This window comes from Heloderma suspectum, chromosome 1 (assembly GCF_057233095.1).
Source record: "Heloderma suspectum isolate Gila_16-S chromosome 1, 16-S_ref, whole genome shotgun sequence".
Classification (NCBI taxonomy): domain Eukaryota; kingdom Metazoa; phylum Chordata; class Lepidosauria; order Squamata; family Helodermatidae; genus Heloderma; species Heloderma suspectum.
Window position 1 is genome coordinate 34398241 of NC_139458.1, and position 20821 is coordinate 34419061.

A 20821-nucleotide genomic window follows, 5' to 3' on the forward strand; every position below is an offset into this window, starting at 1 on the left:
AGCAAGGCCTCATTGGAAGCCAGTGTATTCGTCACCTGGAACACGTTTTCAGAACCCAACATGCAGCAGTTCTAATTCACGTAGGAAACGTTTGAACATGGCTGATTGAGTCAGTTCCAGTGTCAAAGGCAGAGATCGTTGGACACCTGCCGAGGGCCCACATCCCAGCAGGAGCCCCCTGGAGCCCCTCCTCTTCACCACTGCCATCTGCTTGTTTACCTGACTCTCTTGATGGCCCAGACAAGGGTGGTGGTGGTAAGGAGAAGCAGGAGATGTCCCTGCCTGCCCCTGGCTCTCTGCCTGCCAAGCAAGCAAGTGGCAATGATGAGAAAGAAGAGGCGGAGCAATAGTAACTGCTAACAATGGCAGTGAGAAGCAGATTCACCGAGAGAGGGGCCCCATGGAGGGCATTTTGCCCAGGGGCTCTCAAAAACCTGGAGTCAGCACTGTTGATTGGGGCCTCAGTGCAGTTACCATTTTGGAAATATCAGAGCCGCATGGGCCAACCTCACTCAAAGAGTTCTCCAAAAATGTCAGGTGGTGGATCAGTGAGGCCTGCGCTTTGACTTGGACAGTGGCTCAGGATTAGCCATAACACCACCTGAATCCAATGGCAGGATCTGATTCCCACAGCCACTGCCCTGAGTCATGCATGGGCCCTAGTTTAAGTAACTTGGAAGACAATTCGACCAATTTATGGAGGCAAAGTCTGTCAGTGGCTACCGGTCCTGGTGGCTATGCCATCTCCAGAGGAAAATGCGTATGAATACCAGTTGCTGGGAAGCGACAGCAGGAGAAGACCATTGCCTTCATGTCCTTCTTAAGAACACAGGAAGCTGCCTTATACCCAGTGGAGGCTGGCGGCTCCAATGTCAGTGGGGTTGGTGGATCTGCTCTGGGTTTCAGTCAGAACCAGTCAGAACTCTAAAGGAGCTCTCCAAGGCATGGAAGCCAAGTCAGACTTTCATCCATCTAGTCCAGTCTTGGTGACACTTACCAGAAGTGGCTCTCCAGGGTTTTGGGAATGGGCTTTTCCAGCCCTACCTGCAGATGATGAGGATTGAATCTGGGACCTTCTGAATGCAAAGCAGGTGCTCTACCACTGAGCTCTGTCTCCTCCCTCTCAGAGGCATCTGGTTGGCCACTGTCAAAAACAGGATGCTGAACTAGATGGACCAGTTTCCTGACCCAGCAGAGCTCTTCTTATGTCCTAATTCAGGAGTGGGAGGGAACCTCCTTATGTTGCTGAACTACACCTCCCATCATCTCTGACCACTGATCATGCTGGCTGAGTAGGGTGGCCACTTACACATTGCCCAAAGAGAGAAAAGGCATCACCCAAAAATAGGACAAAAGAGGACACCAATTTGCATTATATTTGCATATGCACATTTAAAAGTATGGGTGTACAATTAGAAATAACAACTATAATTTAAATAGAAATACTACATGTCTTTCCATAGTGGAGGAGTCTGACCGGCTGTCCTGTGTGCTTACTCAGTCTGCTGCCCAGGAGCTGTTGATGGAGAACTTCAAGGCCCCTGCTGCTCTCCCTTTGATTTTAAACTTGGCATGGACTGGCCAACATCTGGAAGGCCACCAACCACTGCATTTTCAGGGGGGAAATGGTGACAGGGACATTTAAGGATCAATATAAGCCTTTTGTATGGAATTTTAATGTCAAGGTTGAGTTATTTAGAACAGAGGTGTATCTTCTGGGAGGAATGATACCAAATGACTGTTTTCATCAACATGCCTTGATATTATAAAAAAAAAATATCACACAATAACGCAGCATCATTAAGAGGTATAGAGACAGCCAACACAGTTAGAGGAACCAGGCCCTGAGTACAAAAGGGGGATTGCTCAAAGGCCATCCTGCAACCTTTGAGTTCCTTTATTTGACCAATATTTATTTATGAGGACCAATGTGAAGGTAACGCAGTGAGCACGTGTGCCCTCCAAAGTCTTTTTTCATGCTGCCTCCATGGACCAGACACTATATTCAAATACGTACTGTAATACAGGGAAATAAATACATTTATAGTGCAATCCTATGCATGTCGACTCAGAAGTAAGCCTCTTATAGTTCAGTGGAATTTACTCCCAGGTAAATCTGTGTGTAGGATTGCAGCCTTAAAGAAACTTCTTTTTTTGCAGCACAGATTTGATGAAATGCGCCTATGTATCTAAGGTAGAGATGACATATTTCTAAACATCAAGTTGAAAAGAAAGGGCACTTCGTTAGAAGATGCATGTTTTAAGTGTTAGAAAAGGCCCTTTTTCCTGATAAAAATAATTACATCAGTCCAGCATAGCTGCCTTACCAAACAACTGATTGACTAATTCAAGCTCTCCCAAGGCACTCCTCTCTCAACAAACAGGAAGAAGCTGTGGGTTTGGCCATTAATGTCCATCAGCCTTCCGCAACCTGGTGCCCTCCAGATCTGTTGGACTGAAATTCCCATAATTCCCAGCAAGCATGACCCATGGCCACACTGGCTGGGAGTTATGAGAGTTGCAGTCCAAAACATCTGGAGGGCATCAGATTGGGGAAGGCTGCTTTAAATGGTGGAGCAGATGCCAAAAGATGAACTGGCTGGCCGCTCTGTGTCTGAATGTGCTAATGCTCTTAGAAAGCTGGAATCCACTGTACAGCAGACCTCTGTTGAGCAAAGGAATAGCACATTTTTAAATTATGAATGCAGTACAATATTGCAAAGGATGGCAGTTCACTAATTCCATTTGGCAATTTATTTTCTCCCCCTGCTCCCTGCTCCTCTGCCACCAAGATTTTTTTGTCTGCTGGTGTCAGAAGTGCAAGACATAGCCAGCAATTCACTGAATTAAGATGCTCAGAAAATCTGGATGACATGCCTAACAGATCATGAAAGTGGTCACAGCTGAACTCTGGGAGTTGTCCCTCTGCTCCCACAAGCAGTTGTGAGTTTTGTGTGTGTGTGTGTGTGTGTTGGGGGGTGGGGAAGCAATTAATTAGAGAGGGAGACATTTTTCCCTCTCTCATAATACTGGAACCCGGGGTCATCCCATGAAGCAGATTGGTGAGAGATTCAGGACAGATAAAAGGAAGGACTTCTTCACACAGGACATAGTTAAACTATGGAATTTGCTACCACAAGATGTAGTGATGGCCACCAATTTGGACAGCTTTAAAAGGCAATGGGACAAATTCATGGAGGAGCCATCAAGGCTATTGATGGCTACTAGTCCTGATGGCTATATGCTACCTCCAGTATCAGAGGCAGTATGCCTATGTACAGCAGTTGCTGGGGAACATGGGTGGGAGGGTGCTCTTGCACTCATGTCCTGCCTGTGGGTTTCCTGTGGGCATCTGGTTGCCCACTATGTGAACAAAATGCTGGACTAGATGGACCTTTGGTTGATCCAGCATGTCTCTTCTTATGTTCTTATCCATATGTATGCACCATGCCAATCAGCACTCCCTGGATGCATTATTTGATGCCAAATGATTGTACACATCATGTGTTTATAAGTATATACTGCAAATATCATCAGGTGCTGAGCTGTACGACATGCAAGAGTTTAGCTTCAAACATCCAGGCTGTCTAGGGTTGGCTTTAAGACCCACATTCTATACACACAGCGAAATGTGCAGAGAACCAACAGCAGAAGAATATGCGCCATTTTACTCAGTGGTAGCAACTCATGAGATGTACATTGTATTACATGGTAGACATTTTTTTCTTGGCTTGAGCTTCCTCATTATAGTTCTGATTGTTTCCTTTTTATGTTTGCAGAACACAGAATCTCAGTCCCAGACTCTTCCTCTGGAGCCTGGCTTTGTCGCCCCTCTCAATATACTCCATTCCCTTCCTATATTTCTGCCTGGGTCAGTCTCATTCATACCAGTCTTCCCCAACTTGGTGCCCTCCAGATGTTTTGGACCAAAGCTCCCATAACCTCCAAAGTTACCATTTAAAACATCTGGAGTGGACCTGGTTGCCTACCCTGTGTTAAACTGTTAGTTGTGATACTTGCAAAGGATTATGGGAAGAGACCTTGGGGAAGATTTGAAATGGATTTTTAAGAAATTCTTGATTCTGATCTTATTCTTGATTCTGATTTGTGTCTTCAACAGCATGAAAATTCCCATGTCTGCGCATGCACCAGTTCCATGGCTGTTTTCTGTAATGTCTCAGGGAACATTCCTCTGTCCCCAAAAACCAACTATGTGAGGCAAAGGTGGGGCAATGCACGGCACAGCACAAGGTCATCCTTTCACATGTTGTGTTCAAGTAGATGTGATAAAGAAGAAAAGGAATGAAACAGGGAGCGGCAGCAGCTCTGTGTCTCTTTTCATGTCTAACTAGACTCTGAAGTTTTATGCCAAAGCATATAACTTTGATAATATCCAGAGTCAGTTTCCATCTCAAGTGGAAAACATTGGAGTGTCATCAAAGACATTGTGAATTATTTAGCAACGATCTTGTGTGTGTGCGCACACATGCGCGCATTGCACACGTGCGGTCCCCTGGCCCCCTGCTGGCAGCGGACACTGCCCTAGGGATTAGATAGGTTGTGCACCCTGGTTTTGTTTATTATCAACTTGTTTACTACCATTGGGAGGGTCTTTTGGATTTTCTGCCCCTGCACCAAAATGTCTTGAACCGTCTCTGATAATACTGTGGATTCGGTGCTACACAGCCTAAGATGTCGCCATGGTGCCCATAACCTCAGGCCTAACTACTTTGCACCAGGACAACAAGTACTAAGGCTACATCATTTGCTCATGATTTGAGTTTCTAAGTTATTCAAAGTGTCCCATCCCCCCGCCCCGCCAGACAACTTCCTTTGGAATATTTCGTTTAAGGTTGCAAATGAATTCTGTTGAGAGAATGCCTCCAGTGGAAGATTGCAAGTGCCGTCTCCACATCAGAAGGTGCATTTCAGAGTCCTTCCACTACTGGTAGAGATCAGAATGCTTTGAAAGAAGAAACATCCCGACCCTTTGAGATGAGCCTGCTACAAGAGAGCAACATTGCTGTTATAAAATATCTGGCTCCTTGATAATGGCGACCGGTGTCTCTTCACCTCCTGTTGGCTTATAAATAAAGTGGAACATTGGCTTGGGTTCCTTGTTCAGGAGGTGGGATTTGATGCGATGAGGGAGGGCATCTTCATCGAGTTGCATGGTCTTGTCATCGACATGAACAAACAGTCCATAGTTCTGAGGCTCCGAGACTTCAAACTTCTCAGCACACTGTTGATTCAGCTGATGGGTTGTCGAGTCAGTCCGGTAGGCAAGTGTCCTTGTTTTGGCATCGGCTTCCATAAAGGAGATGGCAATGAAATCCTGGAAACAGGAGCATGAATTATAATATTAATAGGTATTAGGAATATTCAGCAAGGCACTTTCAATGCACAATAAAGGTGACAATGTTGGTGAAGGGCCTGGAGACCACATCTTAGGAGGAAAAAGCTTGAAGGGGTTGGGTACATTGAGACTAGAGAAGAGGTGATGGAAGAAGTGATATGATAGCTGTCTTCAAATATTTGAAGAGCTGTCACATAGATGATGGAGCAAATTTGTTTTCTATTTCTCCAGAGAGTAGAACCTGAACCAATGGGTTCAAATTACATCAACTGGGATTTCAACTAAACATCATGAAGAACATCCTGATGGTACAAGCTATTAAAACTGGAACAGACTACCTTGGATTGTGGTGGATTCTCCTTTGTCAGAGGTTTCTATGCAGTGGCTGGACAGCCACTAGAGATGCTGTAGCAGCAGATGTTCTGTGTTGGCAGAGCGTTGTACTAGATGACCTTTGGAGTCCTTTCCAACTCTATGATTCTCTGAGTACTCCAGCTACAGCTTTTCTACATGATGCTGTTATCTACTCTATCTACTTTTGGTTTTGTCACAGAATTGAGATCCAAGCACTACACAAAGAGCATTTCCTTTCCTGCTTTTCCACTACATAACCTCTAGGTGGCATTGTGGTATAGCAGAATAGCACAAATTGTTGTTGTTCAGTCTCTGACTCTTCGTGGCCCCATGGACCATAGCACGCCAGGCCTTCCTGTCCTCCGCTCTCTCCCGAGCGTGCTCAAGTTCATATTAATTGAGAATAGCACAAATACACAAGTGGAAATAGTGTTGTTGGGTTTTTTGCTTTGTTTAAGTAATACTGCATTTTCCCTGCTTGAAGAAAATGTGGTGAAAATGCTGTTTAAAACAGAAGCAAAACTGGAGGGTCATGATGTCGTGTAAAGAACCTGTAAACAACCATGAGTAGGGAATGATGAACACACACAAAAATGCCTCGTGAAGAAAAGCTCCTAGTCTAACATTTTTTGGAAGCCATCTTGTGTATAATAATAATTCATCACCATCATCAATACCGCACATCCCCCTTCCCCTCCTCTCCTTCTATTGTATCTCTCCCTTTAGATTGTAAGGGAAAGGCACAATAGAAGGCCAGGGCCAAGACCCGTCTTTGGCTTAAGTTATTACTTAAAGCACCATCTGCATTGATGGTGCCATATGAGTAATACATAATAACAAAGTAACAAAAGTGCTTCACCCAAGGCTGTTTTTCTTGCTCTGGTGAAAACGATCAGTGTAGAAAGAGCTTGTTTTATGTGAGGAAAAAGTTATCTTTGCTGCCACCATGTGGTTGAAGGTCAGGAAATCATAAAATCCTTTGAAGCTTAAGGGCACAACCCTATGCCTGTTTAGACAGCAAAAAAAGTCCTACAACTCCCAGCATGCCCCAGCCACCATTGCTTGCTGGGGCACGCTGGAAGTTGTAGGACTTTTTGCTGTCTAAACATGCATTGGATGGTGCCCTAAATCTCTCTCTCTCTCTCTCTCTCTCTTTGTTGTTGTTGTTGTTGTTGTTCAGTCGTTCAGTCGTGTCCGACTCTTAGTGAACTGTGTCAGAGTGTGCATAGATGGGAGGGGAGAATTGGTGGGACGATGGAATGTTAAGGTAAAAGGGAAAGAGTCTCCTAGAGGGAGGAAAGCTGGGGAAAGAGCAGTTCAGAGTGGGTCTAGAACCAAGGTAATGGGCTTCTTAGATAAGGAACAGGTCTAGGACAGGGATGGGCAACATGTGGGCTGTAGGCGGCCCTCCGCCACTCTCTGTGCAGCCGACGATAGTGAATAGCAGCTGTAAAACAGCCATCTCGGTCACAATCCCTGTGGGGTAGGAAAGGCGTTAACCTCTCACTCCCCCAGCAATGCCAGCTCAGAGGGCAGGAAGGGGAGGTTTAAACTTCCCTATTGCAGCATGCTAAGATGTGGGTGGTGAGGGGAAGAGTTTGTGTGCACGTGTGTATAAGCTGCCACACGATGCAGGACCAAAAAGGTTGCCCGCTCCTGGTCTAGGAGATGAGATCTCCTGTTTTGCATGTTCTGTGCAAAAAGAGTAAAAACACCACCACCAACACCAACAACAACAACAGAAATTCATATCGTAACTAATACTGGAGTCAGCAACAAACTTAGTTTGATATTTATTGGTTTTCCTTTTTCTCACGAATTAAATCCATAAGGTCGCAATCCTATGCATACTTAGGCAGAAAAAAGTCCTACAATTCCCAGCATTCCCCAGCCAGCATGTTGGGAATTGTAGGACTTTTTTCTGTCTAAACATGCATAGGATTGCGACCTTAAATTGTTAATCCTGGTCTGTCTCCTGCAGAATCCACAGTTTAAGGGTTTGAACACCCAGCCCAAAGCAAAGCACTCACAGTGAGACCATGATATATTCTTCAGCCACAGACTCCTAGGGCAGCTTACAAAATAATAAAATAGAACCAACAAGTTAAAATAAGATGGGATACCGCCCCGCTCCTTCCGCCTCACAACAGCACCACGCAATAAATAGTAGCCATTGCTTATTAAATTGGTAAGCGATGTCACAGTTCCTTCAGTGGGCTTCTCCACATTTAGCAAAAATCCCGCACCATTACCGGGCTTTGTCTTCCGGTGTCTTTGCGGGTTTAGTAATCAGCACAATGCATGTGCTCCCCTCCCCCTTGTTTTTGCTGGTTTCCTTCCCAAATGTTTCATTTATATTGATAGCAGATGTTGTTTTATTGCGTGGTTCCGATTTATTACAGCACTTTCCGGGTTTTATAAAATGGCAGATTCCCGGGAGAGGCATTGGTGGTTGACGACATCGTGAAAAGGACCCACGAACTTTCATGAGTGAACCATCATGAGTGCACGATAAATGTTTCATGTAGAGACACTCAATATCTCCCCCAAAGGTACTTGACCTGAGGATCTGGCAACATTCAGATCTCTTTCAGTGAAAAGACAGGGAACACTAAAGAGCTACGGGTGCAATCCTATGCATGTTTAGACAGGGTGCAATCTTATGCATGTTTATTTCTGGTATTTTGGCCTTGCCCCATATGCCTTCGGTCCTCTGGAATGCAGCTCTTGAATGCTTCTCTGAAACTGAATTTAGCCCTCTGGCTGAAAGTGGTTCAACACCCCTGACTGAAGCCATCTTTGGAAACTCTCCCCAAGGTGCCCCCTCCATCCAAGGTAAGGCAGGCGGCAACCAGAGGAAGAGCTTTCTCAATGGTGGCTCACCTGGCACCAAAATCATTATCGTTTTCTCCGCATCATTTTTAACAAACCCTGATGTTATTCACTATATATTATCTATGCAACCCATCTTGTTCTTGATTCTTTTTGTAAACTGCCTTTGAAGCTGAGGAATATATACATCTTTTAGGGCGATACATCTTTTAAATAAAATAAGCGAAAAGAAATCAATACAGTGAAAGAGAGCGCTCCCTCTGTCGTCTAACCTGAACTGACGACCGCGACGCTCGGGCTTTGTTAAGCGTCCTCCGTCTCTCCCAGCGGTGGATGGAGTCTTGAACCTCGGTGCTTAGCTGCCGGGTGACAGTGATCTTGTCGTAGCTCTTGATCAGCTCTACTGCCCCATAAGTAGTGATTAAATAATAAGACCCTATGACAAATTAAGAAGCGTAAGCCAACTTTTCTTGATTCTATACCACTTCAGGCAGTGTATCGTAATGCCTGACCTCCTTATCTCATCTTTTAACATTGTTGAATAGTGGCTGACCCTTGCAATGGAAACATAGTCAGCTTAGTCAGTCCCCCGCTTTGTATAGGATTTGGGGGGTCTGGAGGGGGCTGCTACGAGGAGGAGGGGGTGGGGAACTCTGCTTCAGCCAGCCCAGCATCAGTCTTGATCCAACCCAAAGTAATTTGAATGGGACAGGCGGTGAAAATATAGAACAGCCTTGCCCAACCTGGCAATCTCCAGATAAACTGGACTACAGTTGACCATGCTGGCTGGGGCTGATGGGAGTTGTAGTCCAAAACATCTGGAGGACACCAGGACCATGTTTCCATGACAATGGAAGGGTGAAGCAAATGAAAGAATAATGGATTTTTCATGAAATCAGCATGGCTCCGCACAGGGCTTCACGAAGGATTGCACCGCACCGTTGTAAGTTGCTGACAGAAACATATTTCTGGGTGGGGTGGGGGGATTGGAAATGAACGTCATCAGACTGGCAGGGGCTGTTCAACCAATAAGAGAGACTCACCCCTCCAGGCTCTACTCCCCTTAATGGCAATCTTGGGAACAAGCTTCATTGACCACAATGGGAGTTACTTCTGAGTAGACTTCTTGGACCTATGCCCGATTCCACCCATTTTTTCCCTTTCCCTCTAAGTACCAGGCTTCCGCAATAGCAGGCCCCCCTGAATAAATATGCTATCATGCGATAGTGCACTTTCAGGAACAAGCCTCATTGACTACAACAGGAGTTAGCAGGAACCCTTGAACTAATGCACTATCGCACCCGCATTATCGGGTTCCTGCTAACTCCTGTTGTAGTCAATGAGGCTTGTTCCCTAAAGTGCACTATTGCGTGTTTGCGCTATCACATGATAGCACAAATGCGTGTTAGTGCTATTGCGTGATTGAGTGATAGCAAGAGACTGACATAGAGGGTATGCATATTGATGGAAGAACTGCGCAATAGTATTATAATGAGATAGCGCCTTAGCATGTAATACAAAAATTGGACTGTGATGCTTGTGGCATTGTTTTCCAGGTCCAAGGGACACAAAGGAATATTAGCTGTGGATCCTCCCCACATGTAGTTCTGGGGAAGCGACCTGAGATAAACCTGATTTTCAAGTTGTAGTGGGAGTACTTGCTTGCCCACGATAGCACGCTTATACGCACTAGTGATCTAGCGCTTAATTTTCAAAGTTGTTTTAAAAGTTGGTCCCTCAGCATCCTGCTTCAAAATGGCGGTGAAAGTTCCAGAAAACAGGGAGGGAAAGAGTTGGGTCAGTGAGGTCACAGGCAGGTGAGTGACACCCCACCCCCCACGGGCAGGACTATGATACTGATGCAAGTGCAAGTGATGGAACCCCAACAGGACCGTAACCAAGCTGAAGTAAAGAGGAAAAGTCAGACTATAACCAGTGTCAGAAGAACCAGTTTTTCCGCGATAAACTCCAGGGCGGCTGCTGGATGGCCATGATGTCATGTATCCCTAATGACCTCCACATGCAGCCAGTTTGGAGTAAATTGCTCGTGGAAACACACCCCTGGTTGGGGAAGACTGATACAGAACAACAGGTAGGGGGAAGTGATATTATTTTGGCTGGGGTAGAGAAACGTGTTGCTGTGTGCCAGGTATCATGCTAGGTTTATGTGGGAGTGGGAAAGAAAGGGCAACCTGGATCTCTAAAGGGAAGCTTGATTATGCATGTCTAGAACCCTTCAGATGCCAACTGGCACCCAATTCTTCAGATTCGAAAAAGAAAAATCTAAATAGTGTAGATAATGGAACTGGCCAGCAGATGGCACCTGTGGAACACACAAACATAGCCACAAGGTTGAGTACATCAGCCTTCCCCAACCTGGTGCCCGCCAGATGTTTTGGACAACAACACAACTCCCAGCATTCCTGGCCATTGGCTATGCTGGATGGAGCTGATGATGAAGGTTGGGGAAGGCTGATGTAACTGTCACTGACTCTCAGCCTAATCTACCTCACAGGGTTGTTGTGAGCATAAGATGGAAAGGAGGAGGATTATGCGTACATCGCCTTGGGCTCCTTTAAGGAAAGGTGGGACATTAATGTAACAAATAAACAAAAAAATAACTCAGCGTTGTGACTATTTCCAGAAGGTAATACTATTTCCAGAGTAAAGAGGGGGACAGAGCTGGCATCTGGGTTTGTTGCAGGATCTAGTCCCTGTGTTTGCATAGTATCCAGTGTTATTCCTACATGGAGCAGATCTGTTGAAATGAATGGGTGTACTCTACATAGGACTAACATTGGATACTACCCTTTGTATCCTTTTTACGTGGCCTTTGGTTGCTAGTGAGGAGCTGTTTTAGATTGGGGAGCTGCCTATTCACAATATTAGAAACAACATATTAGAAAAAAGCAATATTAGAAAAAAGCAATATTAGAAACCCACAAGGCCTGTGGGAGGGAAGTGTCATGAGCCAGGATGAGCTGTAGATCACTGATGATACATTTGAATGGTTTTAGCTGGGAACTGTAGTTTTGTATGTTGCACAGGTGTCACCTTCAGGCTTCTTCCATTATCTGCAATATTTAGATTTTTCACTTCTTGAATTCTATTTTTTGTTCATACTTGGATAGTTAGATTTGTATTAAAGCTGTCATCTGATTAAACGAATTGAAGTCAATTCACTGTGAACTATTTGGTTGATTAAATTAACCCATTTAATTAACTGACTGAGGAATGACTCAATTCTGCAGCTGCATATGAAGAAAACAGTATTTCTGAAGGAAAGCATTATTTCATTATGGTTAACCACATGTTGCAGCAGCAGTCATCTTAGAAGAGGCGTTCCCTCCTTTTTAAGAGAGAAGACGGAATTGCTCTTAGAGGATTCTTTCTCTGCCTTGGGCCCCCAGATTTTATTGGACTACAATTTCCATCATCCCCAGCCAGCATGGCCAACAATCAGAGATTATGGCAGTTGCAGTCCAACAACATCTGGGGACCCAAGGTTGGGAAAGGCTCTTCTAAGGTGACCCCTTGTCACCCATGAGTTTTGTAACTTCTTGTCAGAAAAAAAAAATAGCCATTTCAAAAAAATCTACTTCCTGATTAATCAGGAGCACGTCCTCAACTGAGCAAGTATTTCTGATCAAACGACAAGCATAGCAATTCTAAGTATTGCTGGTGGTGGGAAAGTGAAGTGGTGGATAATCCACCACTGCTAAAGCCCTGCTTGCTTGCACTGGCCAGAGCAGGAGGTGTGGGGGTAGTTTTCCTGGAGAGTTCTCTGGGGGTTCTCCCCCCACGACCCCAATTTCCTCCCACTGGTTTCAGTGGGAATCCCATTCCCTTTCAAGACCTTCCCTTCAACTGACAATATCTTCTCTACCTCTGTCCCTTTTTGAGGAATCCTACACCCCCATCTTATTACTCACTACCAGCTTGCTATAGTTTGGCTGACATTTTAGTAGAGCCCAATATTTTAGCAGAATGACCTGCCTTTAAAACACAGAAGTGGAGGGGTTGAGAGAATCACTTAGGCTGTATTTCCATGACAATGGAAGAAGAAGCAAATGAAGGAGTACTGGATTTTTAAAAAGGTATCAGCTTTGCTGCACTTTGGTCCATGCAGGGCTCCACAAGCAGGTTCTCCGAACTAGTAAAAATCACTTCTCAGAACATACTTCCTGGTGGTGGGGGGGATTGGAGTGAACATCATCTGATTGGCAGGGGCTGGTCAACCAATAAGAGAGGCTTCCCCTCTCCCCCGCTTCACCTTTCACCTAAAAGTCCAGATGCACCTGCATTTCAGGAGCAAGCCTCACTGAGCACAGTAGACACATGTATACTTCCACATGGACACACATATGCTTGTGCTGGGAAAGACGGGGGGTGGGGGAGAGAACACAAAGATGGAAACCAGGACCTATTTTAACCTGCAGGACCTCATTGACCACAGTGGGAGTTACTTCTGAGGAGACACTAATGGGTTTGTTATGCGAAAGACAGGAGTAAAAAAAATACAGAAACCAGCCCCCATTGTAACCCACAGGATATCTATAACCAAGCTGTGAAGAACATACTTCCTAAGGCAATGAATCGGAGCCTCGAGATCGCACTTAATTGCACTTAAGGAATTGGGCTTTAACGTGTGCCATTTCAGTTGAGGGGGAATCTCTGTAAGTTCTGATGTGGGCATTCCAAGGCAAGCCTCATTCAGCACAATGGGAGTTACTTCTGAGCAGACACTAGTGGGTTTGTTGTGGGAAAGAGAAGGAAACCAGCCCCCATTTTAATGCACAGGATCTCTATAAAGGAGCTGTGAAGTAGTTACTTCCTAAAGCAATGAATCGGAGCCTCGAGGTTGTGCTTAATCGCACTTAAGGAATGGACTTTAACATGTGCCATGTCAATTGAGGGGCTTCTCTGTTATTTCTGTGGTCATTGAGAGGGCAAGCCTCATTCAGCACAATGGGAGGAAACACTGCTTGACCGGGGTCACGGTGAAAGGCACACCCCTGGGCAGGACTAGCATACCTGAGCTAAATGCAGGGGTTAGGGCACACAGCAACTATACCAGGGAGAAACCAGCTTGAGGAAAAGAATCGGACTGTAAACAGTCTCAGGAAATCCAGGTTTTCTCTGATAAGCTCCGGGGTGGCTGCTGGATGGCCACGACGTCATGTATCCCTAACGACCTCAACACGCAGCCAGCTCGGAGTAAATCACTGGTGGAAACACTCCCTTAGTGTTAGTCTGTTGCAGTGAACAAAACAAAGAATCTTGTAAAAAAAACAACAACCTAAAGTTAGCTGTATTGGTCCATGAGGAAAAAAATCCAAAATCCACGGTTGGGCAATACCTTTATTAGGACTGACATCTTGCGTAAACATTAACAAATGAGTCTGTTTCCCGCCTCCCAGCTAAGCAGAGCAGAGCAGAGCAAACTGCTCCAGCTGGGCCAGGGACTACAGAAGCAAGCAAGCTCCCAGAGAGCGAGCGACCAGAGCGAGCAAACAGGGGGAGCAAACAGGAGTTGGCCAGGGAAGTTGCAGTGGTAGAAGAGACAAAGGAGACAAAGGAGACAGAGGCTAAGAGGTAAGTGGGCTGCAGGAAGCCCAGGGGGCTGCCCTTTATCCTTCTGAGTGGCTGTGAGCTCACCAGGTGCTTCTGAGAGCTCCAGCTGAATTGGGGGTGTGTGGCCTGAGTACTCCCAGCAGCTGAGTGGGCGGGAAGCTTCAGTCTGTTTCCCGCCTCCCAGCTGAGCAGAGCAGAGAAGAGCAGAGCAAGCTGCTCCAGCTGGGCCAGGGACTACAGAAGCAAGCAAGCTCCCAGAGAGCGAGCGACCAGAGCGAGCAAACAGGGGGAGCAAACAGGAGTTGGCCAGGGGAGTTGCAGTGGTAGAAGAGACAAAGGAGACAAAGGAGACAGAGGCTAAGAGGTAAGTGGGCTGCAGGAAGCCCAGGGGGCTGTCCTTTATCCTTCTGAGTGGCTGTGAGCTCACCAGGAGCTTCTGAGAGCTCCAACTGAATTGGGTGTGTGTGGCCTGAGTACTCCCAGCAGCTGAGTGGGCGGGAAGCTTCAGTCTGTTTCCCGCCTCCCAGCTAAGCAGAGCAGAGCAGAGCAGAGCAAGCTGCTCCAGCTGGTCCAGGGACTACAGAAGCAAGCAAGCTCCCAGACAGCGAGCGACCAGAGCGAGCAATCAGGGGGAGCAAACAGGAGTTGGCCAGGCGAGGTCAAGGGGGAGGCCCCTAACATTTTTTTTCATTTTTTCATTTCATTTTATTTTATTTTTTAACTAACTTTTTTCATTTATTTGTCTTGTAACACACACTTCCACACCAGTGGGACTCTGCTTTGAACCTCTACTGAGTAGAGGAGCAGGCACAGGCTAGTCTAGAACAATCACAAAGCTAGACACAAGAAGGGAAAAGAGGCAATGGAAGGACAGGACTCTCCAGTGGTGGTGACCTGCAAGGTGTGTGCAATGTTTGTTTTCGTGCCTGAGAACAACATGGCCTATACCTGCAACAAGTGCAAGATGATCACGCTGCTGCAAGAAAAAGTAAGTGGACTGGAGCGGCGACTGTCGACCCTCCGGGGAATAAGAGAACACGAAGAGTTCTTGGACAGAATGGGGGAACTACAGCAGCAAAGGGAAGACCAGAAGCTTCCAGAAGCAACAGCAAGATGAGGCAGTGGGAAATGCTGAGGTGAAGAAAAATGGAGTAGAGGATACTCCTTGGAAAAGAGTGACAGGAGAAGAAGAACTAGACGCCACTCTGCACCAGTGGAAGCAGTGGAGCTGTGGAACCAATTCCAGGTACTTGCGGATGAGACTGGAGGACAGCCTGCAGAGGAAGAATCACAGGGGAACCTGCATGAGAGCGAGCAAGAGGCTGAAAGTCAGTCAAACAGAGGCGATGAAACCCAGGCCTACAACAACAAGAAGAGAAGAGTGGTAGTAGTGGGAGACTCCTTGCTGCGTGGGATCAAGACCCAAGTATGTCACGAAGACCCGTGGACTCGCCAGGTATGTTGTCTCCCAGGAGGATGGATTAGAGGCGTGACTGCACTCATAAAGCCCACTGACAGGTATCCCTTTCTTATCATCCATGTGGGAACAAATGATACCGCCAAGCGGAGCTACGAAGAAATCACATCAGACTTTGAAGCTTTGGGAAGGAAACTCAAGTACTTTGGGGCCCAGATAGTTTTCTCATCCATCCTTCCAGTAGTTAGAAGAGGGCTAGAAAGGGAATGAAAAAAAATACTCCGGGTGAATGACTGGCTATGAAGGTGGTGCTGACGAGAGAGATTTGGATTCTGGGACCACGGCCTATACTTCCTGGAAGATAGGCTGTTGGCAAGGGACAGGTTGCACCTCACAAAGGATGGGAAGAATGTGTTTGGCCACAGCATGAAGAAATTCATCAGGAGGGCTTTAAACTGAATCCTACGGGGAAGGGAGATGTAATGTTGGGGGTAACAATGGACAAAGGCTCATGCACTACAACGGAGAGAACAGCTCTGATAGCGCCCAATAATCGTCTTCAGACACATATAGGAAGAAAGCCAGACTATGAAGTACGTGGTCTTCGATGTCTATATACTAATGCCCAGAGTATGGGAAACAAACAGAATGAACTTGAACTCTTAATACAGGAGGGAAATTATGACTTGATAGGTATAACTGAGACTTGGTAGGATGACTCTCATGACTGGAATACAGCAATTGAAGGATATAACTTGTTCAAAAAGAACAGGAGGGACAGAAAGGGAGGTGGGGTTGCACTATACATGAAAAATACATATCTCTGCACAGAAATACAGGAGGATGAGCTTGGTAGCCCCATCGAGAGCATCTGGATCAAAATAAATGGAACAAAGAATAAAAGGAACCTGGTGGTCGGAGTATACTACCGGCCACCCAGTCAAGGAGAAGACAAGGATGAAACTTTTGAAAAGCAAATAGCCAATGTTTCAAGGAAGCATGATGGGGGACTTCAATCAATTAAATTGAAGTAATGGGGGACTTCAATTTCCCCGATATTTGTTGGGAGACAAATTCTGCAAAACACGGCCCCTCCAGGAAATGTCTGATTTGTGTCTACAGAAAGTAGAGGAAGGAACTAGAGGATCGGCTATCCTTGACTTGATCCTAACCAACAGAGATGACTTAGTGGTTAAAGTAGCAGTTACAGGAACTCTTGGGGAAAGCAACCATGTTGTACTTGAGTTCTTGGTTCTAAGGGAAGCAAAAGCTGAGTGTAGTCAAACGCGTACCCCGGATTTTAGGAAAGCTGATTTTAATAAACTCAGAACAATGATCAGTAAGGTCCCATGGCAAGCGACGCTATCGAGAAAAGGAGTCCAAGATGGGTGGGAGCTTTTAAAAAAGGAAATTCTCAAGGCACAATTACAAACCATTCCAACAAGAAGAAAAGGTGGAAGACAACCGAAGAAACCAGTGTGGCTTCACAAAAAGCTTAGGGATGACCTGAAAACAAAAAAGGACACTTATAGGAAGTGGAAAGAAGGCCAAGTAACAAAGGAAGAGTACAGGCAGGTAGCACAGAATTGCAGGGATGGTGTCAGGAAAGCTAAAGCTGAGAACAAGCTGAGGTTAGTGAGGGATGCTAAAACAACTAAAAGGCTTTCTTCAGCTACGTGCATAGTAAAAGGCAGAGGAAAGAAATGGTTGTTCAGCTATTAAATAAGGATGGCAAAACAATAACAGATGACAAAGAAAAGGCAGAGGTGCTCAATTCTTACTTTGGCTCAGTCTTCTCCCAAAAGAGGGTCTATGACCCTGCTGGCAAAGGCGAAGTACAGGCTGAAGGGGCAGGATTGCAGCTTGAGATTGATAGGCATATGGTCAAGGAACACCTAATGACTTTGAATGAGTTCAAATCTCCAGGGCCAGATGAACTGCATCCTAGAGTAATCAAGGAACTGGCAGAAGAACTCTCAGAACCGCTATCTATTCTCTTTGAGAAATCATGGAGGATGGGGGAAGTGCCAGATGACTGGAGGAGGGCTAATGTTGTCCCCATCTTCAAAAAGGGTAAAAAGGAGGAACCTGGGAACTACAGGCCAGTCAGTCTGACATCAATCCCTGGGAAAATTCTGGAGCAGATGATAAAGCGATCCATCTGGAAGCACCTTGAAAACAATGCAGTGATTACTCAAAGCCAACATGGATTTGTCAAAAAAAAAAAAAAGTCCTGCCAGATGAATCTGATCTCATTTTTTGATCAAGTAACCTCCCTTGTGGACCGTGGGAATGCTGTGGACATCATATACCTCAACTTCAGCAAAGCTTTCAGCAAAGTGCCCCATGATATCCTGATGAGCAAACTAGCTCGAAGTGGGCTAGATGAAACAGCGATCCGGTGGATCCACAGTTGGCTACAGAATCGGACTCAAAAAGTGCTTATCAATGGGATCTTCTCAAACTGGGGAGAGGTAATGAGTGGGGTACCACAGGGCTCAGTTCTGGGCCCAGTGCTCTTCAACATTTTTATGAATGACTTGGAGGAGGAGGTGCAGAGAATGCTGATCACATTTGCAGATGACACAAAATTTGGGCGGGATAGCTAATACTTTGGAAGACAGAAACAAAATTCAAAGTGATCTTGATAGACTGGAGCGCTGGGCAGAAAACAACAGAATGACATTTAATAGGGATAAATGCCAAGTTCTGCACCTAGAAAAAAGAAACCAAATGCACAGTTACAAGATGGGGGATACGTGGCTCAACAACACGACAAGTGAGAAGGATCTTGGAATTGTTGTCGATCACAAGCTGAATGTGAGCCAACAATGTGATGTGGCTGCAAAAAAGGCAAATGCTATTTGGGGCTGCATTAATAGAAGCATAGCTTCCAAATCCTGGGAAGTACTAGTTCCCCTCTACTCAGCACTGGTTAGACCTCATCTGGAGTACTGTGGCCAATTCTGGGTACCACACTTGAAGAAGGATGCAGACAAACTGGAGAGGGTTCAGAGGAGGGCAACAAAGATGATCACGGGACTGGAAACAAAGCCCTATGAAGAGAGACTGAAAGAACTGGGCATGTTTAGCCTTGAGAAGAGAAGACTGAGGGGAGGTATGATAACACTTTTCAAGTCCTTGAAAGGTTGTCCCAGAGAGGAAGGCCAGGATCTCTTTTCGATCATCCCAGAGTGCAGGACACAGAATAATGGGCTCAAGTGACAGGAAGCCAGATTCCGGCTGAACATCAGGAAAAACTTCCTGACTGTTAGAGCAATACGACAATGGAACTAATTCCCTAGGGAGGTAGTGGGCTCTCCCACACTGGAGGCGTTCAAGACGAGGCTGGAGAGCCATCTGTCAGGGATGCTGACTTGGATTCCTGCATTGAGCAGGGGGTTGGACTCGATGGCCTTGTAGGCCCCTTCCAACCCTACTATTCTATGATTCTATGAAATTCAGAATGAAATCCCATACCCACTTCCCTGGGAAGTGCCCCATTGAACTTAATGGGACTAACTTCTGAGCAGACATGTCTAGGATTGTGATGCTCATTTGCTATGAGCTTTCATGGGCTAAATCCGACGTCATGAAGTGTTATCCTTAACTTAAAGCATACATTTGCATGCATGTACAAACACACATGCATGCACACGTGCGTGCATGCACCCACACAGATGTTTAGTGGGGAGAAATCATGAACAGCGAGACCAAAAGGTTAAGAAATGCCAGAAGTACAGTCTGTGACAATTGCATGCAACATGTATGTAAAATAAGCACAGTAACTATTCACAACATGCATACAAAAAGCAAAGATAGCTGTGTTTGACCCTAAGAAAAATGCCCAAAGCAGTATTAGTCGAATACCTTTATTAGGCAGCCAAAGGTTCACCAAAATATGTACAAGCTTCCGAGATCTCCTGATCTCTTTGCCAGGCAACATTTTGCCTTGCACTTTCTCACCTGATGAAGAGATCTGGAGATCTCGAAAACTTGCACCTTTTTTATTGAACTTTTCACTGCCCCCCCCCCCCCAGTATAGATTTTGGAATTATTCACAACAGGTCACTGTGCGTACATTGCATACGTTTGAGCTTTGCATACACAGGCATTCAACCCTCTTGGGTTGAATCCAGAATCTGCCTTTTGCAAGAGGAAGAGACCGAGATGACGGGGTTCACCCATGGAAGGTCCCTCCACCCTAATTTTGGGGAGCCTCCTGTCTCCCCCACAACACAGTTCACCTGACTTTATGGGCTGGTTTGCACAAATGCACGGCTTGATGTGTCATCTGAACCTGGGCAGCACAGCATATTGGAGAGGGAAACAACCCCCAAATAACCCATGATCTGTTGTTGGGTTATATTTGAGGGTTGTTTCCCCCTCCAACAAGCCATGCCACCCAGGTACAGATGACATAACAAGCCGTGCCTAGGTGGGTGATTAGGCACATGGCGCCCAGAATTCTGCTGTGTTTAACCCACAGTACTCGTGCAAACCAGATCTATGTGCCGCATTTTCAGGGGGCTGGAGGGGCTGCCATGGGAAAGAAGGGGTGGGGAAGTCCACTTCTGTCAGCACAGTTAATCCAGAATAAATCTGGATCCAACCCTTCCATATAGCCCCTGTGTTCATATTTTTTTTCTATACCTCTCTCTCTCTCTCTCTCTCTCTCTGTTATTCAGAAAGAGAGATCTTTTTTCAAATGCATGCTGCTCTGCTCCTTTGAGCCATCACTAGGTATTTATTACCTAGGCAGCAACACAGTCAAAGGGGCTATTTGTTTGCAAAAGCACCCCAGGGATTCCTGGAGCACATGACCAGGTGCCAAATCACTTAAAGAAACAGCATGTTTTATCAGTGTAATCATTAAAGCACTGTTGGAATCCTTCATCTTCAAAGGTATCTGTACTGGGCGGGAAGCACCCCAGGCCTTGAAGGGATAAGGTGGGGGAAAACCAACAAAAGAGAGGTTGGCACTTTGACAGTAAAAACAAACAAACAAACTACAATTAGTAAGTATACCTTCTTCAGCACTTCTGCGATGTTCCTGCTATAATGTGGTATGAAGGTGCTTGATGCAGTTCCACCTTTACAACTAATCAGACCTGGGATCTGGCAATGTGGTGGGTATAGGTCATGGTGTTCACACATGCACGTACACAAACACTTAATAACTCACTGCTGTTTGTGTGAACAGATGCCATTGTGACTGAGATGATGCGGAAGTTGTATACAGCATTTTGTCTATGATTCATGCATCAAAGTCACCATTTGAAGGGACA

At 45.7% G+C, this 20821-nt stretch overlaps 1 protein-coding gene across 2 annotated transcripts in view; it reads right to left on the reverse strand.

Annotated features, from left to right (window-relative positions):
- Positions 1-1657: 1657 nt before the first annotated feature.
- Positions 1658-20821, reverse strand: part of RIN3 (Ras and Rab interactor 3) — a 127528-nt gene continuing 108364 nt past the window's right edge. For both annotated transcript variants that reach the window (XM_084840483.1, XM_084840493.1), the window contains exons 9-10: positions 8815-8978; positions 1658-5335 (exon numbers count right to left, since the gene is read on the reverse strand). In XM_084840483.1, coding sequence (XP_084696609.1) covers positions 5027-5335; positions 8815-8978 — 473 coding nt within the window. In that variant the 3' untranslated portion in view covers positions 1658-5026. The remainder of the gene's footprint in view (positions 5336-8814; positions 8979-20821) is intronic.